This window comes from Dermochelys coriacea, chromosome 5 (assembly GCF_009764565.3).
Source record: "Dermochelys coriacea isolate rDerCor1 chromosome 5, rDerCor1.pri.v4, whole genome shotgun sequence".
Classification (NCBI taxonomy): Eukaryota; Metazoa; Chordata; order Testudines; family Dermochelyidae; genus Dermochelys; species Dermochelys coriacea.
In genome coordinates this window covers 72,628,387-72,654,332 of record NC_050072.1, presented here as the reverse complement: position 1 = coordinate 72,654,332, position 25,946 = coordinate 72,628,387, and the positions used below count along the sequence as shown (strand labels likewise).

General features: G+C 43.3%; 1 protein-coding gene and 2 long non-coding RNA genes across 3 annotated transcripts in view; 2 read left to right on the top strand and 1 right to left on the bottom strand.

Moving 5' to 3' along the window:
- The window catches only part of REEP5 (receptor accessory protein 5), a 27,123-nt gene extending 17,180 nt beyond the window's left edge, over positions 1-9,943 (top strand). The window contains exons 3-5 of the mRNA XM_038402718.2: positions 2,744-2,882; positions 7,298-7,466; positions 9,083-9,943. Coding sequence (XP_038258646.1) covers positions 2,744-2,882; positions 7,298-7,466; positions 9,083-9,132 — 358 coding nt within the window. The 3' untranslated portion in view covers positions 9,133-9,943. The remainder of the gene's footprint in view (positions 1-2,743; positions 2,883-7,297; positions 7,467-9,082) is intronic.
- On the bottom strand, positions 7,115-24,535 carry LOC119855867. Its single transcript, XR_006281446.1, has 2 exons — positions 17,488-24,535; positions 7,115-7,625 (listed from the first exon to the last, which is right to left on the bottom strand). It is a non-coding gene; the product is annotated as an uncharacterized LOC119855867 (long non-coding RNA).
- LOC122460251 lies at positions 21,393-25,946 on the top strand. The gene is made up of 2 exons (XR_006281447.1): positions 21,393-21,528; positions 24,491-25,946. It is a non-coding gene; the product is annotated as an uncharacterized LOC122460251 (long non-coding RNA).

Sequence of the window (25,946 nt, the reverse complement as noted above, 5' to 3'; positions counted from 1 at the left end):
TCATCAGATGCATACAGTGGAAAATATAGTGGGGAGATTTTATATACACAGAGAACATGAAACAATGGGTGTTACCATACAGACTGTAACAAGAGTGATTTGTGTCCATTTATTCTTTTATGTAGAGACTGTCCAGTTTGGCGAAAAAGAATAAATGGACACAAATAAGACATCAAGAATTATAACATTCAAAAACCAGTTGGAGAACACTTCAATCTCTTTGGTCACTCGATTACTAAAAGTGGCAATTCTTCAACAAAAAAGCTTCAAAAACAGACTCCAACAAGAGACTGCTGAATTGGAATTAATTTGCAAACTGGATACAATTTAACTTAGGCTTGAATAGAGACGGGGAGTGGATGTGTCATTACACAAAGTAAAACTATTTTCCCTTGTTTATTTCCCCTCCTACTGTCCTTGTAAACTGCTGGAAATGGCCCACCTTGATTATCACTACAAAAGGTACTCCCCCACGCTCTCCTGCTGGTAATAGCTCACCTTTCCTGATCACTCTTGTTACAGTCTGTACGGTAACACCCATTGTTTCATGTTCTCTGTGTATATAAAATCTCCCCACTATATTTTCCACTGTATTCATCCGATGAAGTGAGCTATAGCTCACGAAAGCTTATGCTCTAAAAATTAGTTAGTCTCTAAGGTGCCACAAGTACTCCTTTTCTTTTTACGGATACAGACTACACGGCTGCTACTCGGAAGCTTTCTTCAGTAGCTCACCCTATAATGTGAAGACACACACTACAGTTTACTCTGGTTCGGGTCAAACTCCATCCAGCCTCTCAAGCACTGTGTACTAGTTACAATCTAGAACTTCATTCCAAATATTACAGAAACTCTGGCAACTCTAGATTGCCCTCTCTAGAAAGCCCAAGGGCTACAGATGTAATATTTACAACACTTAGGTACATGCTTGGATCCAATTTAAAATAAAGGCTACTACCACCTTTCTTCTGGCCCATAAAATAACGAGCAAGTTTGTTCACTTAAAATTCAGGCTCTGGTAAGACTTTCTTGAATCCACACTAGCAGCCTTGGGTGGGTTCGGGGGGTACTGGCTCCAGGTCCAGGGTGATAAACGGTTCTTGGCTGCTGGGAAAACCGGTTTCTCCGCTTGTTTGCTGTGAGCGATCTACAACCTCCTCATCGTCGTCTTCCTTGTCCCCAATACCTGCTTCCGTGTTGCCTCCATCTCCATTGAAGGAGTCAAACAACACAGCTGGGGTAGTGGTGGCTGAACCCCCTAAAATGGCATGCAGCTCATCATAGAAGCGGCATGTTTGAGGCTCTGACCCGGAGCAGCCATTCGCTTCTCTGGTTTTCTGGTAGGCTTGCCTCAGTTCCTTGCCTCAGCACTGCTTCGGGTCCCTGTTATGGCCTCTGTCCTTCATGCCCTGGGAGATTTTCACAAATGTTTTGGCATTTCAAAAACTGGAACATAGTTCTGATAGCACGGATTCCTCTCCCCATACAGCAATCAGATCCCATACCTCCCGTTCAATCCATGCTGGAGCTCTTTTGCGATTCTGGGACTCCATCGTGGTCACCTTTGCTGGTGAGTTCTGCATGGTCACCTGTAGCTTGCCACACTGGCCAAACAGGAAATTGAAATTCAAAAGTTTGCGGGCCTTTTCCTGTCTACCTGGTCAGTGCATCTGAGTTGAGAGTGCTGTCCAGAGTGGTCACAATGGAGCACTTTGGGATAGCTCCCGGACGCCAATACCATCTAATTGCATCCACAGTACCCCAAATTCGACCCAGCAAAACCGATTTCAGCGCTAATCCCCTTGTTGGGGGTGGAGTAAGGAAATCGATTTTAAGAGCCCTTTGAGTCGAAAAAAAGGGCTTCGTCATGTGGACGGGTGCAGGGTTACATCAATTTAAGGCTGCTAAATTTGATCTCTACACCTAGTGTGGACCAGGGCATAGTTTCACGTTTTTGCCTCTGCTTGTATGAAATTTGGGTTCTTGCTCATGCAGAATCATTATGTGCTAAGATAATCATTGCACTTTAAAAGCTGTTAGTCTAGAGTTCATTCGGCTTTCGTCTAGGGAGCTGTAGTACAATCACATCAGTAGCTTGCACAGATCTGCATTTCATTTCTGCTGTTTAGACTGTAATAGTATGCAGAAGCACTACGTGCATTCCAATGATTGGAGGGGGACAGTCTCTGTACTATTTCTTATGGAACCTGTGAGTAACTTTCTTTAGTAACCAGCAAGAATGTAACAGCAAATGAACTTTCTGCGAGCCGTATCTTGTTGTCTGCAGGGAACTGGAACATTTTTATTATCTTAGCATGTGAACAGAAAGATCATGTGGTTCATTAATGTGGAACACCTTTGGTTCAATGGTAGACTCTCCACGTTATTCCTGCTAACATTACCTAACCTTTTCTTAACTATCTACTGGAATGGAAGGCCACAAATAATTTGTCTGTGTTTGATGTCTATGTATGTATGTTTTATCATCAAAGTCAGAAGTAGGAGACCTAAAAATATATTTATCGGCTTCTTTCGTATATAGAAAGGTTTTAGTGTACAAAGATCTGGGGCAAGTCCTCTGTATGAAAGGAATGTTTCAGCCCATCCTCCCACGTACATATGCACAGGCAAATCAAAGTGATCGGTCTCTCCACTGTATCATAACAGATTGGGGACAAATCCTTGTATCTTGTAAATGAGATGGCATCACTGAACTGCTCACTTGTTATGCTTTCCTTTTCAGAATCAAGGCTATTGAAAGCCCCAACAAAGATGATGACACACAGTGGCTGACCTACTGGGTTGTGTATGGCATCTTCAGCATAGCAGAATTCTTCTCCGATATCTTTCTGTCTTGGTTCCCTTTCTACTACATGCTGAAGGTTTGTTGGTTCACTCTTTTTCCCTTAAAATAAGAATATATCTAATGTAGAATCCACTAAAGAAGTAGATGGCAGTAAGATTCCCCAATACTGGGTCATAGTTAACTTTTAAACTGATTAGCATATAAATTGTCACTTTGGCACAATGAGCGTGAACTCTCGAGGTTAGGGGGAGAATGAAGAGAATGACAAGAGTTGCAGGGAGGAGGAGCACAGCATGTACAACATAGGGAAGTTGAGTCCTTAGTCAAATTAGGGAAGTTGAGTCCCTAGCCATATTTTTTAGCTAGGCTCAGACAAGATGACTGTGTGTGCCCATGCAGTGAAGGGACCTAAGGCATTTGCCCCCACTTCATGGGATTAGCAGAAGTAACTCCGAAGACTACAATAAAAAGTATAAATCCTGTGTATTGGGTGGTGGGGTTGTGAGAATCAGGGAGTGAATATATAGATTTGGATCATATGGGCTTCAGATGTCCTTTAATGTGTCCTTGTCTTTCTGAAAGAGCAGAGTTGGAGTTACAGTACTTTGTCACTAAACTATGTTTGCAGCACTATGAACGCTTTCAGCAGGCTGTAAATAATCAGCTACACTTTAACTACAAACTACAACTTGCCTAACATGCTTCAGGCTGTCTTTGCCAACAAAGATGTGATATTACCAGACTTTCAAACATTACATTGTTTGTGTTCATTTCAATAGGCTATCTTTTTAATACACTTCTGGGTGGAGGAAGCTCTAGGTAACTGAGTAGCTTTTTAACTGAGCAATTGACTGTTATGTACTTTCTGGGTTGGCTGCTTTTCTCTCTCACTTCTCTCTCCCCACACCTTTGCACTTTGCTATTTTTGTCACAACTGTTTGCAAAGAATGCTGAATTCTAAGTGTTAGTTTAGTCCATCAAGGTTTTTGCAATTCTGACTTGCTTTTAAAATTGTATGATTGCAATATGATACATGGTTTGATATTCTCTCCCAGGAAACACCTTATGTTAAAGCCAAGATTCTACTCAAAGCCCTTAACTGAACTGTTCAGTTGATCCTGGCTAAAGATTCAGAGGAAACTATTGTCCCTCTCTTGAGAGGGCCATGCTTCTTTCTCTCAAGGGTCCAGTTAATAATGCAATGTTAGGTCTTTTTATTCATTTCAGAAAAGTTGGGTTTTGGGTTTTTTTTTATACATCAATTTAACTATCTTGTTGTAAAATCCTAGTGGAAAGTAAGACAAGTTACAAGCCTGTGAAAAATTGCAGTTCGCGTACAATTAGTATATATGAGAGTTTAGCTTCTAAAATCTTGAAACATTCTTTGTTCACTTAACATTCTCCATCCCCTGATTGAATATACATCCCCACCCCTGCGTGGCTAAGTATGCTCCAGCCAATGGCTGGAGGGGTGAAACAGGACTTCCCTGTGACAGCTGCTTTCAGCTAGAGAGAGGCCCTAGAACTGAGTTCTCTATGCCCCCTGCTGGCGCCTAGACAGCACAGAGAAGTAAGCTGCCTGACTCAAATACATAGGGACCAAAAAGTCAGATGTGGAAGTGGAATAGATTGGAACAAGGAGCTTGAGACTGAGACCAGTGGGGGAGGGAAGAGGGAAACTGACTGGGCGTTCAGGGTGAAAGGGAGACTGGGACTGGCTTGGAAAGGAAATTGGACAGGGAGACTGTGAAGGAGTCTAGACAAGAGGTGCTAATTGAGCCAGTAGGATGGGAGTGGGAGAAGAAGCTGGGGTGGCAAAGCAGAAGTGAACAGGGACCATTAGAGGGTACTGGGCAAAAGGGGCCAAACTTTTAGAGAGGGAGAGGGAAAAGAATGGGCAAGAAGGATCTGATCACTGGAGAACCCTCCCTTTCAGAACCTGGAATTGAATTCCTGAGTATCTTCATTCCTCTGCTGTGAGTATATCTATGAAATCCACTGGCAAAATGTCTCATCCACATAGAGGAAGACAACCTAATATTGCTGTCAGTTACCTTACATGGCAGAGGTCTGTACTATGAATCTAAAGGTTCCAATCCTGCCAATAACCGATATGGCTGTCAACATGATTATACGTGATGGGATTTGTTTTTTCAGTAAAAACTTAGGAAATTGCACCAAAATCTACACTAAACATTCAGGTTGCAAAATCAAGCACTTAAAAAATTAAGAAATACTAGGATTAAGGTGCAACCTTATTTCAGCCCATTTGTGTGCTGGGTTATCATACACTCTTGAATTACTGTCATCCCCCCCTCCCCCCTTACCTCATTCAGAGTATAAGATGAATGGGGCTCACTTAAATGAGAACCTATTCAATATTTTGTTTTCTCCTTGTTCAATATGTGGCATGGGTCTGCCTTACAGTACTTCTCCAATGTTAATTATCTTTACAGCACCTCTGTGCGGTGAGTGGAGTGGTGGTTATCCCCATTTTCCAGATGGAGAATTGAGATGCAGATAGGTTTCAGAGTGGTAGTCATGTTAGTCTGTATCAGCAAAAACAACAAGGAGTCCTTGTGGCACCTTAGAGACTAAGAAATTTATTTGGGCATAAGCTTTTGTGGGCTAAAACCCACTTCATCAGATGCATGGAGTGGAAAATTCAGTAGGAAAATATATATATACACACACAGAGAACATGAGAAGATGGGGGTTGCCATACCAACTCTAACGAGACAAATCAATTAAGGTGGGTTATTATCAAAAGGTTTTTTTTTCCTCCTGCTGATAATAGCCCACCTTAATTGATTTGTCTCATTAGAGTTGGTATGGCAACCCCCATCTTTTCATGTTCTTCAGGTGCCCCAAGGGCTCCTCATAGTTTCTGAGATGCAGATATTAAACTCAAAGGATCTGCTATTTTGGGTGCCCAGTCTGAGACACCTAAAACTGGATTTTTCACAGTACTTAGCATTTTAAGCTCCCGAAGCACAGCTCTCATTGATTTCCATTGCAGCTGAGAGTGCTCAGCACTTCTGTAAATCAGACCCCAAGTCTCAGGTTGAGCACCTAGATAATGAAGAGAACTTTGTGACTACATCTGAAACTTGGTTTCAGTGACCGGCCCAGTATCACATAGGAATTCTGTAGCAGAGACAGGGGTGGCATCAAATACTCCAAGGCAGCATTCAACTGCTTAGCCATCAGATAGGGGACCACAGAAAGAGAAAAGAGTCTGCACCTGCCAAATCTTGCAACAAATGAAGTAGGTGTCCTTCAGAAAACAGTCTCCTTCACTATGCAATCCTGATTCATCCTCAGAGCAGGTCCTCTTTCACACTATATATCAGGGGTGGGCAAACTTTATGGCCTGAGGGTCACATCAGGGTTCCAAAACTGTACGGAGGGCTAGGTAGGGAAGGCTGTGCCTCCCCCAAATCCTAACCCTGTCTGCCCCCTCCCACTTCCTGCCCCCTCCCAGGACTCTACCCCCTATCTAAGCCCCCATCTAAAGCCCCTTTCAGAATGCGGCCCTACAGACATGGGCGGAGGACTTAGGAGCAGCAGGGGCAGCCACGCAGCCGGAGAGAAGTGGCGGTTTCTCCTTCAAAGTGCCGCTTCTCTCCAGCCGGTGGTTGCGGCCGCCTGGTGCTCCTCCTGAGTCCTCCGCACACGTTCACTGCGCTCCTGCCTGCTCACCCTGAGGCTGTAAGTGAGCCTTCCTTCCTGCTCTTCCCTGCCCCCCACAGTGCAGCCCCCTCCCATGCTGGCGGCGTGGCATGCTGAGGCTGCGGGGGAGAGGGGACAGCAGGGGAGGGGTGGGGGACTAGCCTCCCCAGTCGGGAGCTCAAGGGCTGGGCAGGACGGTCCCGCAGGCTGTAGTTTGCCCACCTCTGCTATATATGTACCAAAAGTCTTAATTTAGGGTGCATAGGTGCTGACTTTGACTAATTCTGATGTTGACTTTGCAACCTAAATGTTCTTTTTGGTATTTGTACTGGGATGGTTGCCATAGAAATGTGTATAGTGCCAATTCCAGTAGTGCATAAACCTCTCATATGCTAAAAGATCTATCCTCCCAACATTCTTGTGAGGTATCCTTTTGTTACAGCCAGGGAATTGAGTCACAGAGACTAATACTTGATTGAAACAACAAAACCATACCCCTGACCCAGTTCTACAGTACAGTCCCCTACTATGGATGCAGTTTTACTGGTATAAACAAGCCGTAAACAGATATAGCTTATTTTTCCCCTTCTCATATGAAAATAAGCGATATCTGTATAACTGAATCCATGCTGGAAGGGGGTTTGTGCATATCACTTTACTATATAGGTTAATTAAACCAGTACAGCTTTTGTGTGTAGAAAAGGCAAAAGTGACCTTAGCAAGTCACTGAGTCTGTGGCAGAGTAAGGGACAGAACCCAGATCTTCTGAATCTCATCCTTCCTCTCTCAACACCAATATTGATTGTTTTTTCTGAGCAGTGTGGCTTTCTGCTATGGTGCATGGCTCCAAGCCCTTCCAATGGAGCAGAGTTTCTCTACCACCGAATTATTCGCCCTTTCTTCTTGAAGCACGAGGCTCAATTGGACAGCGTTGTGAAGGATCTGAAAGATAAAGCTGCAGAGACTGCGGATGTCATTACTAAAGAAGGTGAGACCAAGAATGTAAACTTACCTCAAGGAGTGGGAATTTACCTTTATGATTTCAGGGCTGATGCCTTTAAAATGATTATTTTTTGGTCTTAAAAGATGCTGCTTTTGCAGATGTCTGGTGGGATGTGTGTTGTCTTGATTTTTGTGAGGAAATTCCCTTTGGAGCAAAGTAAAGGAGAGAGACTATTGTAGAGGGCATAGATGCAGCAAGTACCACTTCTTTAGTGTGCGTCTACATTAAACAACAAGTCCCTTGAAGGACACTGCTTGTGTGAAATGGTCTAGCTATTTTGCTTGTTCCTACAACAGCTTAGCACGTCCATAAAGTGGTGTTACTAGTCAGAGAATCTATTCAGCACATCACACAAGGCAATCCATACAACTATGGGTATTCTAGTGCATTCTAGGTCACCTGAAGTACTTTGAGTTTGGTGTTGTGGAATAACTGCCAAATGTTTTATATGGCAAACTTGTTAACATTACTTGGAATTCAACACGAGGTGAAACATTACTACCTATTAAGTGTTTGTATTTTTCCCCTCCCAGAAACCAAAATGTCTCAATCCAACTTTTTCTTTAAAAAACACAACAAAAAACACCAAACAAAAAAAAGTGATTTACATCTCGGGATAAAAGTGAAATCTCCATAGCGACTCCTGGCTGTACAATTGCTGGAGCTCAAGCAGCATGCTAAAATGGTTCAGAGGGGCTCACATGGAGGAAAGAAGTCTGGAGGGTGTTCTGCACTTATTTAGCTCCCAAGGAACCCAGGCAAGAAATTTGCACTGTAAATGCCTCATGTAAAATATGGATGAAGGAAGGAGATGTAACTGAACTTTCTGAAGTGTTTGAATCTAAATCTGAAGGGGGAGAGAACCTTTCATAATTTTTTAGGAGTTTTCTTTGATTTCCCTGTTCTCTGTCTTACCTCTGTTTTCCTACTTGATGTAAATGACTCACTTTCCTATTTTTCCTACATTTCTGATGCATGACCTTTACTGAGACAAACATCTGTTTGGTAGACAAGGTTTAAAGCACAATAATTTATTTCTTCAACTATTCTTGTTCTCCTAGTTATTGCCTGTATTCTCTATTCCTGTCTTTTTTCATGTTCTTCCTTAAGTCTTGACCTCTTGTTCTCTTTTCCTTCTCTTTCTCCCCTTTAAACACCCTCAGACACTAAGGTTTGCATATATCTGCTTATTCAGTATGTTATTATAGCCCATTCTGACTGATGGGCTGCTTCATGCTCTGGACATGTTATAGTGAAACTTTAAAAATATACACAGATCTTCAGGTACTACAGCTACACCTGGTATAGCCCATATTAAATAGTGCTCTTTTCTTAAGTTGGTCTGTGATTTTCACTGTGGTGCTATCAATCTATGGCTGGTTTGCTGTAATGATTTTCACAGACTCTGTTTCTACAAAACTTCACAGCTTTGATCCACCCCTATTGTCAATTTTATTTGTCTATTTTAAAATGGCTGGTTTTCCCCAGCATTTGGAGGTAAAATGTAGATTTTTTTCTCAACTGCAGCCAATAGTGATTACACAGGCCTCTTATTTGTAGCAGGATAGAAATTTAACATTTTGTTTTCTCCCCTCCTCCAGCCAAGAAAGCTACAGTGAACTTACTGGGTGATGAGAAGAAGGGCATTTAAACTGTTAGCAGGATGAAGAAAGTTGCCCCCCCTCATCTCCTTTATACTGCTCGATGTTACTGGGGGACTGCGGTATAATTTTAATGTTGCCTTGGAAACATTTGATATATTAAAGGAACGTGTTGTAAGTTTGCTTACTTTTATGTTGTCTGTATAGAAAGTAAGCACTTTAAATGCAGTGCAATGGGCAGCATCTAAAACTTATCTTATTCATCTCTATACGGGAGAGAGACCTTTCAGTAGTGTCTCATCCTGCCATGAACACACTTAAATAAAATTATATCTATATCCCACAGGCTCTGCATGTTAGTTTTTCTTTGTGCATGCATTCTCTGTATTTACAGTTAACATTTGACTGGTTCTTCCTGTAACGATCATTTTTGTATGCAAAAGTAATGCGTTCTACTTGGATTTTCATGCACATGTATTTGCATATACAGGAAATAAATTATCAGAGGGAAGTGGCTTAATACAGCTCTTCCCCACCAGTGAAGCCAACTGCACTATGCACTTGGTCAAGGAGATTCTGTATTGTTGCATGTACCACTTGTAACCTGCAGTATTTAGTACAAAGTATGTGTGTTCAATATTAAATGGGTAGTTCTTAAACACAGAAAAGAGCACGTTAGTGCAAATGACCCAGGTTATACTGGTGTGAAGTTATTTGCCAGAAATGGATGCATTGAACTGCTGGTGCAAACTGACTAAAGCATAACCCCTGACTTGTTTGTTAAATGTAATTGGCATGTGAAACAGTTCAGGAATAGAGTACCTTACAAATAAAATTACACTCAAGCAGAAAGCAACTGTATAAAAAAAAATCAGATCTACTGCCATGATTTATAGAAATATCTGCTGAAGTCTATTACAATTTACACTGTACTCATGGGCCTTGCCTCTTATCTTGTTCCTATCAACCCCTTCCTCTGTGAGCTTTTTCTGCATGCAAAAGGTGCTGTCTGCTCTGGCTACGTAAGGAGATGTGGGTCTTCCGCATTACCCACCAAATCAGAGCCCATGAAATGCATGGGCATCAAAAAACCTCTTACAGGGGAAGAAATAAAACATCTAGGTTACTTAGACAGGACCAGAGAAACACAAATGTGACCAAAGCCTTAAAAATAATTCCTACAAGTCAAAACACTCTGCCCCTTTACAATCTGTGCTTGCATCTACCTGTTACCATTGCTATTTTATTTGAATGATACATTCACACTGTAGACAACAATTCTGTAGTTTTACATGTTCTCTTCCTTGTCATTATGCCTGTGATGTCTCCTTAGAGCTTGCTGGCTTTGCAGCATTTTTAAAATATAAATAACTTTTCCATATTTATAATTGTGGCCCAGCCCATCTACCTTAAGGAAAATGCATTAATGTAGAGAAGCAAATAAAAGCTGTGAAGGTTTCTAGTTTCCCACAAAAACACTTTGAATTCTCCAACTGGAGAATGAGACAGCAAGGGTTAATCCATCTGGGATCTCTCAATGCATGAAACAATTCAAAAATGTAATATAGCAGCTTCAGGGTTATATCTGAAAAAAGATTTTTACATCAAAGCTAGACTAAGAGTTATCACATACATCTTAGAGTATAATCTGTAATCAAGAGAGCAATTTAAATAAAATGGGAGGTAGTGAGGACTCATTGCTAGTAAGGAATGTGGGTGACTTAGGTATATTCCCCCCCCCAAAAGGCAAGGTTTGCATGCTGAATGGAGAACTTGAAATAGCATAGCTTGCACACAATTATATATTGTGTATATTTGGCTGGTAAAACTCAAAAGTGCTTTGACCACTTTTTGCTACAAGCTGGCCTAATGCATAGAACAACAGATAGAGGTAACTTTGAAACTGAGCAGGTGGAGCAGTGCCACAGGCAGCTATCCTCACTAACTGTGACCTACCCTTAAATAATTGTTGGGTGCTGTTGTAGCATTCCCTGCCTCCTCCATCCTCTAAAGTTTAAGGGGAAGGGCTGTTGGAACTTTCAGTTCAAACTGAGTTTCTTGCCCTACTTTTAGGGATGCCTCAGAGCAAAGGTTCTAGGTAGAAGAGCTCAAGGTGTGGGGTCTTCTATATCTCTTCCCATGCAAACAGGAAGTTTTCCCTTTGTCTCCAAAGGCTACTGTGGACAAAAGAGGGGTACAGTGTGACTGCAGGTCACCTAAAGTTGGGAAGGTTGCTATTTCCCACAAACTATTTTAGCTGATGAGGAAGGGGTCAAATCAGCCAATCCCCAGCATTAAGCCCAGGATAGCTATAACACTGGCTAACTTACAGCACCCCTGCAGCTAACAAAAGTGTGAACAGCACAGTATGAACTTAGCTAGGACAGCAATGGAAGTGCAATAGTAACATTAAAAAAAAACCTCATAGTAGTCCTCTGGGTTTCACTTCTGCTAAGAATTGCAGTGTAAAGGTAGTCTGAGGAAAAGCTTTATCATCATCCTCAGTGCTACATTTTAGTGGAATTTTGTGGGGGTAAAAACCCATTTTAATTTGTTTTATGCACTTTAAATCAACTCTGCACAAGCCTGTCAGCTTATGTGACTAACATTGCCAGTTTCCTTTTTAGAAGGATGTTAAAACACTTGAGAATTTTTAGGTTTAACAGCAGCAATACCCATGACAAAATACCCATGCTCAGTAACTGAAAAGAACTAAGTTCTGTATAAGTAAACAAATGACACTTCATAGGGCCTTAAATACTGTCCCTATTTTAAAGAGGTGGGAAACGAGAAATTAGAGACTTTCCAAGGTCAGCAATCCATCCTTGTAGGGACACATCCTAAACTTCCTGATACTCAACCCAGTTGATTTTTATTCTGAAGAATCCCATCTTTTAAACTTCACCCCAATCAGTGGAGCAAAGCCCTTTAAAGGGAAGTTTAGTATTCTTAAATAAGGTTCAGAACTGAATAGTTAAATGTTTTCTGTGTTTACAACAAAGCTCTCTTGATCAGACAGCTGTTAACACTATGTTTAGTGCAACACCTCCCCCAAGTTTTGTTTTGTTTTTTTTAAAAACAATTCTTTGTTCCAACTTATTTACAGGTTGATACGCACATTAAATGGCTTAGTGCTGCTTGTTAAGCTGAGTGCATTACTGCTAATAAGTTGCTGTATGGGAAATTCAAATTGTACAACAACTTAACATTCTCTTAAAATTGCTTTTGGGCTTGATATATTGAACCATTAGGTAAGTGAGAAGACTTTTTCAAAGGTATGCAAATTAACAGGACCTGTTCAATCAAGTAGTCTTAAAAGGGAAGGGAAAGATTGCTGCAGCAACCCATTCTGTACTTGCAAATAACTCCTCTGGGCACTGGCCATTCAGTAAGTCTTCTCCCAGCAGCTGTTTGAAAAATTCGTATATCTTAGCCAATTTGTCTATGCTGAAGATGTAATGTACTGAACAGAAAGATGCAAATAAAGAGCAGTATCTTACAGTATTGGAATAATGCCTTTCAATATGGTCTTAAATAAGTACCGTCTGCTCAACTCTATGGAAAACTACTGGGTTAAAAGGGCAAGGAATCTTTACAGCATACATACTTTTCATCCTTGCCCCCCATTCTAGCAGAGCTCAGAGGTACCTAATACTTCATTGCCAGAGCTCTTAGTTTGTGTGCCTATGTGTTAGAGGTCTGCTCCTCTAAACAGCTGATAGTGGACATCTATAGTATAGGGCAGGGGTAGTCAATAGACAAACTAGGGGCCAAATCCAGACTGACATGTTTTAGAACAGACCCCCCCCCAAATTTTTTAATTTTATTTTCTTCTCTGAAGCCTGGACCATGACTAGACCTTGACAAAAAGTAATTGACTGTCCCATAGGTGGTAGTGAGCATCCACAAGTGTATTGCAATGCCAGCCTGGATTTTCTGACTTTCAGTGACCTAGTGATCCTCAAGCCTTGGGTAATAAAAGGGCTATGCAGAGAAGAAACATTGGATATAAGCTACAGGGAATTCAGACAGCTTTTTCCTCTCCTGTAGGTTTGCCAGTCTTTAGGAAACATATAGGCCCAAGTGACATGGAATATTGCAGGGGTGCTCAAATGGTAGATCGGAACAATCATACCCTCCTTTCAGCTAGCATATACATATTCCATCAATTTCAACTCATTCCATGCAATTGTAAACACAATATAGCAATAGCTTCAAGAAGGAAATGTAAGCAATGCTGTAACCACTAAATTAATTTTTCCCACTAATAAATTAAACTGTGATAATTCACTCATTAAAAGCAAAACAACTGCTGTATCAAAAATCCTTATCCTTTTCTATTTCTATCCCCTCTTACCAAATATCAATTCTTAGAATGAAAGCTGTAACAAATGCTGGGTTCTCAAAACCCCCACTTAACTTTTTCAATTTGATACTCAATTTCTTAAGTCTGCATTCCAATCTGTCAGTGCAACCTGTTAGTTAACTATTCTGCAAATTCAAGGGAAAATGGTGTGCAGAGGTTTTTAACTTTGCCGCACCTATCTCTCAGATAATCAGTCCCCCGAGCAAAGAGGAAGTACACAGTCAGAAGAGCTCCTTTTATATAACGCACAGATGTCAATACTCTAACAGTTATAGTTAATTACACACACACCCACAAATAAGAACATAAGGTTGCAAAGTTGAGCACTCATTTTGTCCCCTTTTGGGTATGTATTGTGATTAGGGCTGTCAAGTGATTAATCGCAATTAATCACACTGTTAAACAATAATAGAATACTATTTAGTTCAATATTTTTGGATGCTTTCTACATTTTCAAATATATAGTGATTTCAATTACAACACAGTATACAAAGTATAGTGTTCACTTTATATTTATTTTTATTACAAGTATTTGCACCGTAAAAAACAAAAATAGTATTTTTCAATTCACCTAGTACAAATACAATAGTGCAACCTCCTTATCAAAGTTGAACTTACAAATGTAGAATTATGTACAAAAAAACCTGCATTCAAAAATAAAACACTAAAATTTTAGAGCCTGCAAGTCCACACATTCCTACTTCTTGTTCAGCCAATCACTCCAGTTTGGTTCCAATTTGCAGAGATATAATGCTGCCCGCTTCTTGCCACCTGAAAGTGAGAACAGGAATTCACATGATACTGTTGTAGCGGGTGCCACAAAAATAGATTCATAGGTCCCTTCATGCTTCAACCACCATTCCAGAAGACGTGTCCATGCTGATGACTGGTTCTGCTTGATAACTATCCAAAGCAGAGCAGACCAATGCATGTTCATTTTCATCATCTGAGTGAGATGCTCCCAGCAGAAGGTTGATATTCTTTTTTGGTGGTTTGGGTTCTGTAGTTTCTGTATGCAAGCGTTGCTCTTTTAAGACTTCTGAAAGCATGCTCCCCACCAAGTCCCTCTCAGATTTTGGACAGCACTTCAGATTCTTAAACCTTGGATCAAATGCTGTAGCTATTTTCAGAAATCTCACACTGGTACCTTCTTTTCATTTTGTCAAATCTGCTGTGAAAGTGTTCCTAAAACAAACGTGCTGGGTCATTATCCAAGACTGCTATGACATGAAATATATGGCAGAATGCAGTTAAAAACAGAACAGCAGACAATTCTCCCCTAAGGAGTTCAGTCACAAATGTAATTAACGCATTATTTTTTAAAAGGAGCATCAGCAGCATGGAATCATGTCCTCTGGAATGGTGGCCAAAGAATGAAGGGGCATACGAACGTTTGCACCAGCTACAAAAGTGCCATGTGAACGCCTGTTCTCACTTTCAGGTGACATTGTAAACAACAAGCAGGCAGCATTATCTCCTGCAAATTTTAACCAAACTCGTTTGAGCAATTGGCTGAAGTAGGGTTGAGTGGACTTGCAGGCTCTAAAATTTTACATTGTTTTGTTTTTGAATGCAGTTATTTTTTTGAACATAAAATTCTACATTTGTACGTTCAACTTTCATGATAAAGAGATTGCACTACAGTACTTGTATTAGGTGAACTGAAAAATACTATTTCTTTTGTTTTTTACAGTGAAAATATTTGTAATGAAAATATAAAGCGAACACTGTACACTTTGTATGCTGTGTTGTAATTGAAATCAATATATATGAAAATGTAGAAAACATCACAAATATGTAATAAATTTCAATTGTTTAACAGTGTGATTAATTTTTTTGAGTTAATCGCGTGAGTTAATTGTGATTAATTGACAGCCCTAATTATGGTACAGTAATTATCATATACTATTTTGTCTAAGGACCCCTAATTTATTCAGTGCACAGGATGGACCATCTGTTTAAAATAGTAAATGCTTGCACAAAACTAGGTCTTTAAAAGTTCCATCATGTGGCATCATACTGACACCCACATAGGTCACCAGCAGGGTTGGAACCTTAGACTACCACTTGAACAAAGGGGCTAACTGACTGTAATAGTAGATAGGCAACTTCTATGTGGACCAGCACTAAAGGAAGATGGGGCATTTTGCAAATGTCTTTCATAATTATTTGCTGACAGCAGAGGAATGCTGAGACTGAGGAATCCATTGCAGGCTGTGGAGGGGAGTGCTTTCTAGGGGGCAGACTACTGTGCCCTTTTCCCTCAATCTTGACCCTTTCAGCCCCAGTGGTTAATTTGTGCCAGGGCTCTGCCCCAACACCTCTTCTGTCAGTGGCATGTAAGGTGTGACCTTGCACACATCATATGTACAAAGTCACGCTGCCCCTCTTTCTTTAGAAATTAAGCACTGGTCAGCCCCATCTCCTCCAGTCCATCCCTCTCCCTTCCTCATCCCTAATCCTATTCCCACTCACACCTCATCAGTCTCCACTCTTCAGGTTTCTCATTCCCATCTCCATCCCAGTCTCCTTGCCCACCCATTTCCAGTTCCCCTCCAAAAAAAGCTTTATCTCCAGTCTCTTTGCTTAATTCAGTCCTAATTCCCTAAGTGCTCCTCATCCAGTCTGTCTTCCTCCACCCCCGCCCATGTTGCCTGTCTAAATTCCCCTACTGAGACTACTCATCCAATCTCAGTTTGTTTCCTCCATCCCAGATCCTATGCCAGTCTCTTTCCCCAGCCAGTCCCTCCTGTACCCCAGTTCTTTGTCAGTTTCGTCTTCTGTCCCTCTCCCTCCCACTCCAACTAGTTTTCAGTCTCCTTGCCCAGTCAGTTGTAGTCTTGCCTCCTGCATATCAACTCCCAGTCCCAGTTTCCGTTTCCCTCCCTGCAAGCCTTCAGTCAAAGTTTCCATCTCTGTCCCAATCTGCTCCCTCTGTCCCCCAAAGGCCCAGCACTTGTCCTTTCTGTATTCAAATCACCCAGCTTCCTCCTTCACTCTGCTGGTAGCTAGTGACAACTAGCTAGTGTAGTCACTGACAACACAGGCAGGCTCCCTTCTCTCAATTTAGGTGGCTGCACCTGGTGTGGCCCACAGCAGCCCAGACTTTCATTTGCAGGGAAAATCCTCCTCATCCCCAGATGGAACCTGACTAGCGTTGACTGAATCTTTGGGGAATTTAACTGCTAAAATCTTAGAAATCCTTATTGACCTTGTGCCAACTCCAATTTTTCAGAGGTATATTACCTGGCCAAATTTTGACATTTTCACAGGGATGGCAAAAGATCTATCCTGACACAAAGGCCACCACCTGTTAAATTTCAAGTCCCTGCTCCAAAGCATGGGGCTGCTAGAACTTTTCATAAAAGAAGTGTTTATTTGTTTTTTAAATGGGCAAAACAAGCTATTTTTCTCTAGTATCAGTCTTAAACAGCTGACCCATTCTGGCTGAAGTTTTTCCAAAAAGATTAAGTCTGAGGTAGATACCGGACATGGAAAATTTCAGTCTGAACAGTTAGAGTTTGGCAAAGTTACAGGTTACTGAAGACAGGGCCTTGTAATGGAAAGTGTTAGGTAACCTTAATAATAAGCAGCACTACCAACCCAGCCATTAATAAGAGATATTTTATGGAAAATGCTTCAGTTGGCTTATTTGAAGGAAAAAAGCGTCTTAAAAGCAGTAAATGTTAACGAACAGCATATTCTTTCCAAGTTTTAGGTATACAGACTTTCATTATTTCATGGTAATAAAGTCGGATAGTTTTAAGAACAAAAATACCTACGTCTTAAATATTGATTTTCAACAGTAGATCTCAAAAAGCATACATCATTATCCCCATATTACAGATGCCAAAACTGAGGCAGAGGTGAAGTGACTTCTCTTAGGTGCTATTAAAAAAAAAAAAGTTGTTTTCTTAAAGTTTTTCCTCTGAGATTAACACATTGTGGATAAGGCTGGAAAATTACATGTAGTAATTTTTAAATGCCATTCCCCAAATCAAACATACATTTTAAAATAAAATATTTGAAACTAACTCACTTTCTTTACATCAAGAGCTTTGTGCAAGGGTCTGCATTTCCACTGCAGCAGATTCTGCCCTCAGATATCTGAAAAAAGTAAATAAAGTGCCTATATATAATCTATCACACTGTTGAATTCTTTCATTCATTTTTAAAGAAGCCTTTTCTTTCATTGTGTGACTTCATTTTTCAAAGCAGTCTTTGCTCTGTGCCTAATATCAATCTTCTTACCTACCGATCTATAGAAAGTGTTACACGAACACTGTCAGCTTGGGAAAAAAAAAAAAATCACACTCCTGTCAGAAACTTTCATACCCATTCTAGTTTAAAGTAACAAAAATGTTATTATAAGAAACAAAGTTACATGCCCTGCAATCACCTCTTTTTTTTTTTGCTGTATATTTTTGTGCAGTTATGTTTCTTTCCAGCCAAAGAGATTCAGATGTTGACACAGGAGCTGACATGCTATTTAAAGAGCACAACAGAAAAAACTGCAGTATTAAAAACCTGTTATTTAAAAAAAAAAATCAATCAAGTTGATAGTATTCCTAAAACATGATGGAAACATTTTATTAGCACACAAGGTTCCCCTCCCCCCCCCGGCAGATTTCTTTCACTACTAATAAAATTCCTATTACTTTACATATAATAAAATAGATTATAGTATTTATCATGTATATTTTATATATAAAATGTTGCTTAATATTGTTAGGAACTGGATGTAACAACAGTGTCACATTGTCAAATACAGAAAAGAAGAAATCTTGAGACTTCTAAAGCAGAATTAAGAGGATTCATAAGAATCACGTTATGAAAAACAGAAAAGCTTTTAAATGGTATGACTTGTAATTTCAAATATACATACAAAAAATTAAGGTGTATTGTTTTGCTATGGCAGCAAAAACTATGTACAGATATCAGACTCCTAAAGGCAGAAGTGTTTTGAATGAACATACAACTACTTATTTAAAATTCCCAAAGTAAAATATGTTAGAGAAACTTTGATTGAACTGGTCTCAAGTAGTGCTTTTAAAAATAAATGACAATGAAGGAGAGACTTTGAACTGTTACAAAAATTTTCCTAGCTGTAGAACAATTCTAAAATTTTCTATCATTAAACAAACCAATTCAGTACTTGATTTCAGTGGGAGCTGAAGCTGCTCAGTGCTTATGGAAAATTAGGCATCTTATTTACATGCCTAAATATGGATTTAGGAACCTAACTTTATGCACCTGTTTTTAACAATCTTGGCTATTATTTTTCAAGAGAAACATTACCTTTAAGATATTCCACACTTGCATGGGACAGAGCCTTTTAATTCCCAGAATGGATTTATGCCTTTGCCAATACCGCCACCTGGAGGAAACAGATAGTTACCTTTTCCATAACTGGTGTTCAAGATGTGTTGCTCATGTCCATTCCATATTAGGTGTGCATGCTCATGTGTGCACCAGGGCCGGAACTGTTTCCCTTAGCGGTATCCGTAGGAGACCGGCTCTGGTGCCCTCTGGAGTGGCGCCCGCATGGCGCGGTATAAGGAGCACTGCTGGCTCCCCTCACGCTCAGTTCCTTCTTGCCAGATACTCAGACAGCGGGGAAGGAGGGCAGGCTGTGGAATGGACATGAGCAACACATCTCAAAAGAATACCAGTTATGGAAAAGATAACTTTTTTCTTCTTCAAATGCTTACTCATGTCCAGTCCATATTAGGTGACTCCACAGCAGTACCCTTGAAGGTGGGTAGGAGTTAATGGATGTGTAGATTGCAACACAGCTCTGCCAAACTCAGCATCATCCCTGGCCTGCTGAGCGATGGCATAGTGAGTGGTAAACATGTGAACAGAGGACCACATTGTGGCTCTACAGATGTTCTGGATACGGATGTGCACCAGGAAGGCTCCCAAAGACTCCTGAGCTCTCATCGAGTGGGCTCTGACAATCAGTGGCAGTGGAACCTCCGCCAGGTCTTAACAGCTCCTTATGCATGAGGTGATCCAACTGGAAATCCTCTGGGAGGACACCGGAAGGCCCTTCCTTCCTGTCTGCTGTAGCGATGAAGAGCTGAGTTGATTTACAGAAGGGCTTGGTATGTTCTAAGTAAAAAGCCAAGGCCCTTCAGACATCCAGAGTGTGAAGTTGCCTCTCTTTACTGGTCGTGTGTGGTTTGGGACAGAACACCAGGAGGAAGATGTCCTGGTTCATATGGAAGGTGGATACCACCTTCGGAAGGAAGGCTGGGTGGGACCACAGCTGAACTTTGTCTTTGCAGAAGACTGTGTACAGTAGTTCTGAGGTCACGGCTTGAATTTCAGAGACCTGTCTCGCGGATGTCACCACCACAAGGAATGCGACCTTCCATGACAGGTGGGAAAAGGAGCAGGAACCCAGCAGCTCGAAGGGTGAGCCAGTGAGCCTAGAGAGGACCAAGTTAAGGTCCACTGTGGGACAGGAGCCCACACTTGCGGGAAGAATCTCTTGAGCCCTCTCATGTCATGTCATGATTGTCACGTCATGGGAAAACACTGCCTGTCCTTAGATTGGCGAGTGAAAAGCAGAGATGGCCACAAGATGCCCTCTAATGGAAGAGTGTGCCAGGCCCTGGTTCCTCAAATGGAGCAGGCAGTCCAGAACAGCCTGTATAGAAGAACACGAGGGAGAGATGCCACGCTTGGATGCCCAGCGGGAAAACCTCATCCTCTTGGCCAGGTAAGTCAGTCTAGTTGAGGGCTTTCTACTTCCAGAAGGACCTATTGGACTCCTTCCGAACAAGTCCTCTCCTCCGGGTTGAGCCACACACATCCACATCAAGAAGTGGAGGGACTGGGGGTTGGAGTGTAGGAGCCAACCGTGGTCCTGTGACAGCAGGTCCGGTTGGTTGGGTAGGGGCCAGGGAGGGGATGCTGACAAACTCATGAGCATGCCGAACCAACACTGGTGAGGCCACGCCAGGGCAATCACGACAACCTGCACTTTGTCTCTTGATCTTTGCCAGGACTCTGCTGATGAGTGGAATTGGACTGAACGTTTACATCAGGCTTCCTGACCACAAGAGGACAAAGACATCAGAGAGGGAGCCTGACCTTGCTCAGACCTTGGAGAGAACAGAACCGGTGGCATTTCCTGTTCTGTCTGGTGGCGAACAAGTCCACTTAGGAAGTTCCTCACCTTTGGAAGATCATGCAGGCTACCTCTGGATGGAGTGAGCACTCGTGGTGAGAGAAGACGTCCCTGCTGAGTTGGTCCGCCAGTGTATTCTTGACGCCAGGAAGGTGACAAGCTTCCAGATAGATTTTGTGGCTGATGCAGAAGTCCCACAGATGGAGGGCCTCTTGACAGAGAGCCAATGGGCGTGCCCTCCCTTGCCTGTTGATATAGAACATCGAGGCTGTGTTGTCCATCAGGACCCATACCACCTTGCCCAACAGTTGGGGCAGGAAGACACCGCACGCCAGCCGGACTGCTCGGAGCTCTTTGCCATTTATGTGCTACTTCACCTCCTTCGGAGACCTCATCCCCTGTGTCTGGAGGTCTTAGGCGTCCGACACCAACTTGATGGAGTGATGGGGGTTGTCGAATGGAACCCCTCCAGGACAGTCTCGTGATCGGTCCACCATCGCAGCGAGGTAAGTATCACCCGGAATGGTAACGATCTTTTCCAGAGGGTCTTGGGACTGGGAATAGACCATTCCCAGCCACTGTTGCAGGAGCCACATCCAGAGCTGGGTATGGTGGATCACATAAGTGCACGCCGCCATGTGGCTCAGCAGGCACAGATAAACCCTGGCTGTAGTCAGAGGGATCACGGAGACTTCCACGATGAGGTTCGTCAGCGTGTGGAACTTGTCCCATGGTAGGAACACCCTGGTGCAGGTCAAGTTGAGAACCACTATGATTAACTCTACCCTCTGCACCAGCATTAATGGCAACTTTTTGTCGTTTACCAGAAGGCCCAGAGAGTGGCACGTGGCTTGAAGCACCACATCATCCCTTTGGACTTAAGACCTGGAACTACCCTCAATCATCAAGGTACGGATAGATCGGGATACCCCAGAGCCTGAGGTAAGCCGCTACCACCGACATGCACTTGGTGAAACACTCTCGGTGCTGTCACCAGGCCTAATGGGAGGACCGCAAACTGGTAGTGGTGGGGCCCCACCGTAAACTGGAAGAAGCATCTGTGTTCTTGAAAGATCACCTATGTGGAAGTATGCGTCTTTCAAGTTGAGGGCAGCATACCAGTCTCCCAGAACCAGGGAGGGGATAACAGAAGCCAGGGAAACCATGCGGAACTTCTTTAGGTATTTGTTGAGGTCTCGCAGGTCCAGGATGGGCCATAGACCACTCTTGGCCTCTGGGATTAAAAAGTACTGGGAATAGAACCCCTTGTTCCTGTACTCGAGAGGAACTTCTCCCACCGCACCCAGCTGTAGCAACCCCTTTACCTCCTGTGCAAGGCGACTCATCAGAGGGGTCTCTGAAGAAGGATGGGGAAGGTGGGTGGGAGGGGGGGTAGAAAGGAACTGGAGAATATAACCCTGTTCCACTGTACTGAGGAACAATCGGTCCAAGGTTATAGCAGTCCAAGGAGGGAGAAAAAGGGAAACGCAGTTGGAGAACACTGGGACAGATAGATTCAGGGAATAGTCTGGTAGGCCACCCTCAAATGACCATTTGGTCCCTTGCTTGGCATGGGTCGGGCCTGACTGGGCAGAAGATGGAAGTGGGTGGCTCGGACGTTGCCTGTAGCCATTGGCTCATTTGTGGGGCTGCTGAGGCTGGCTCCCCTGGCCCTACGGCTGCTGCGGTCTGAACTGCTTACATGCTGGGGCTCGGACGTAAAGACCCAGGGTTTTCAGGGTGGTGCGGGAGTCCTTTAGGCCATGCAATTTGCTGTCTGTTTGCTCCACAAATAGGGCTCAGCTGTCAAAGGGCAAGTGCTGCATTGACTGCTGAGCCTCAGAGGAGAGCCCAGAGAGGAGCAGCCAGGAGGCTTGCTGCATGGAGATGCGGAAGCCATGGTGTGGGCAGCAGCATCAGTGGCATCTTATGCCACCTGGAGGGCTGCCCTGCTCGCGGTCGTGCCCTCAATGAGGGTTGCTCATAACTCCTTCTTGGAAGCCTCGGGGAGCGACCCTTCAAACTTGGCCACGGCTTGCCACATATTAAAGTCATACCAGCCAAAGAGGGCTTGATGGTTGGCCTCTCTCCGTTGAAGGCTAGAAGATGAGAAGGCTGGAACTCTTTGGACATAAGATTTATTCAAGTCTTTATTTTTGGGGGTGGCCCCGGTTGCCCTGGCCTGTCTTTGTGGTTAACTTCTCCTACCACAAGGGAATTAGGGGCTGGGTGGGAGTATAAGTACTCATGCCCCTTGGTTTGCACAAAGTACTTGTGTTCGGCAGTCAGAGATATGGGCCAAGGAAGAGGGGGTCAGCCACAGGACATTAGTGATTTTGGAAACCCCTTCACGAAAGGCTAGGGCCACCCTGGCAGGAGCAGAGGACATCAAACAGAGTCTAAGAGCTATTCCAGTTCCTCTGCCTGAAGCCCCAGGTTGGAAGTGACCCTCTTCAAAAGTTCCTGGTGCACCTTGGCGTCAACCTGAGGAACTGGGTGAGGGGGCCCCATGATAGCCTGGTTTGGTGACGATGAGGACGATGCTGGTGCTGCGGGAACCTCCATGTCCACTGGTGGTCCAGCAGCTTGCTCCCCTGGGTCCTCCTGGACCTACGGATTCCTTCCCCCTGAAGCGTCGAGCACTGGAAGGGGATGGGATACCAAGGCTGCTGGCCTCTGAGGCTCCTGACACTGATCAGGCAGCTTGGGATGGTTGGGTGAACCCCCAAGGGTTCCACAGGTACTATGGCACCGGCCATGGCCCTTGAGGCCATGGAACAGGTTTCAGTGCCGTCGATGCTGGCGTCACTGTAGGTACTGGGGCTTGTCCCACAGCCAGGGAACATTGCTTTGTGTTGGAGCTGTAAGCGGAGTGGTTGGTACCAAGCAACCAGGAACAGGTGGCTCTTGTCCAAGACTGCGGTGCCGGTCGCTGTGACCCAAAGCAGACCTGTCCGAAAGACTGGTGTCTTGGTCGGGTTTTCAGAAACTGATGGCGTTTGGAGGATCCGTGTTGGAAACCTGGCAATCTACACCTCATGCTGCTTGACCAGGACCAGGAGCCACTACAGGCCAGCTGTCGGGAGGAACTTTGTGAAAAGGGCAATCTCCTAGGAGACGGACAATGGCTGGGTGATTGGTGGACTCTGCTCCCCGATCAGTCCTGTGATCAGTATCAGGCCTTTGGAGATGGTCAGGGTCAATCCCTGAGATCTTCCCGGGCAGCATGTGCCCTAGAGGGTCTGTGCCAATCCGCCAGTGAGGAATGCCTCGAATCCCTCCATTGGTGTCCCCAGTGCAGGGACTGAAGGGGGCTCCACTGAGCCTGCTGCTCTAGTCCCGAGGCATGACGCTATCTGGAGTTGCAAGCAAAGTACAGGATGGGCTGCACCGCTCAACTTGAGCTGGGGCCCGACTTCCTGAAGGGGGCATTGAGCTGCCCAGTACAGGTCATGGCTCGCCCCCAGCCCTCTCCTTTCCCTTGCAGGAGGTAGATCATCCCTTCACTTTCTTCTTCAGCTTCATGACTGGAGCCATGGAGGGACACCAGTGCTGGCTCGTGGACGGCGCCGGCAGAGCACTGCGCACGGAGGCCATGACTCACTGCTGGAGTGAGTGCCAACTCCATTAGGAGCGCCTTAGACGAGTTTCATGCTCCTTCGTCCTAGGTTTAAAGGACTTGCAGATACAGCACTTGTCACTTATGTGCCCTGTGCCTAAGCACCTTAGGCAGCTGGTATGTGGATCGCTGATGGGCATAGGCTGTTTACAGCCATTGCAGGGCTTAAAGCTTCTGGACTGGGGCATCCCCCGGCTGAGTCCCATTCAGGACTAACGAAGAGTTGAAAACTACTATTAAGGGTTTAACTAAGAAACTACTAACTATATATAAACTATTTTACAGGTTTTCAAAGTTTGCAAGAACAGAAAATGAAATAACGCTAGCCGAAGCAGATGTTCTAGTACCATCACTGGCAGCAAGAAGGAACTGAGGGCGACGCCCCTTATACCATGCCATGTGAGCGCCACTCTAGAGGGCGCCAAAGCTGGTCCCCTAAGGATACTGCTAAGGGAAATACTTCCAGCACTGGTGCATATGGTGAGCACACACACCTAATATGGAATTGACATGAGCAAGCACTCGAAGAACTAGTTTTTCTTAGCTCCAAGCAGCAAATTTTGAAGGCTTGAGTGAGTTTTTACTGTCCTCATGCCAGTAAACTCTCATTGGCCAAAATGTAAGCTAGGCTAAGAGCTACAATGGATGCCAGATTCTGAATTCCTTAAGAAGTCATCTCTTATCACCCAGGTTTTGAAGCAAAGCAGGTTTACTTCCTGAATTGTTGATCTCAACACCTCCAACAGGATTTTCATATGGCACTTAGAATATCTGCTTCCTCTCCTTTTAAAATAGAGGATACATGACTGGGTTACATGAAACGCACACAAGGCAATGGTTCCATTTTCACCACTGAGAGGAAAAAACACCTGGAGAAGTTTTCCCGCCCACAGCCAGTTATGATAACTTGAGGAGTAATTTTGTAGCTATCTAGCATGCTATTGAACCAAACAACTGCATTCTGTCCTTACTTATAAAGTAAAAAGCTGTATTCGCTATAGTACAACCTGTCTAAATTGCCACCCCTATTTAAACAACCAATTTGTCAATCTAATAAAAAGGCAGAACAGAATCATATTTGATCAGTTTAGATTCACCCCTACAGACAAAGCTGTCCCTAAGAAGGGATGGACATATATGGAACATCTTTTAGAGATGGTGCTCTAAGCAGCAATATTTTTGGTATCAGCCCTGCTCGCCACACACCACATAATAAAAAGCAAATAGGGGGTCGCAGAATTTGCTCAGGGTCCTAAGCAATTGCTGAGTCTGTTTATGCCTAGTGTCGGCTCTGCCCCAAATCAGGCTTCCTAAACAAGTATTTCTTTGGTGACCCCAGGCAATAGACAAAGAAGGTTACCTAAAGGCACACTGCATAGCACAATAAGAGGTAAAGCAGCATTATTAGATCAAAGTATAGAAGACCTGGAAAAATGAGCTAGGTTAGAGACAATTGGTGCCATTTAACTGCTGCCTTATGTACATCATGATGTGGAAAAGATGATGAAAATACGTTTAAATGGCCCACTCTCTTAAAAAATAAAAAAGAGGTGTTTCACTAAGTGAGGTCTCTTGTCAAAGTTTCACTATTTTTTTTTTTGTAACTGACTTTTTTTTCCCAAATATTTATTAAGAGACATTGTTGAAGGCTAGAAGAGTCTGAGATTCCATTACATACAATGAGTGGAGCATGTTTATTGAAATGTCCATTCTATCTGAGAAGGATGTCATGGGCGAGGAG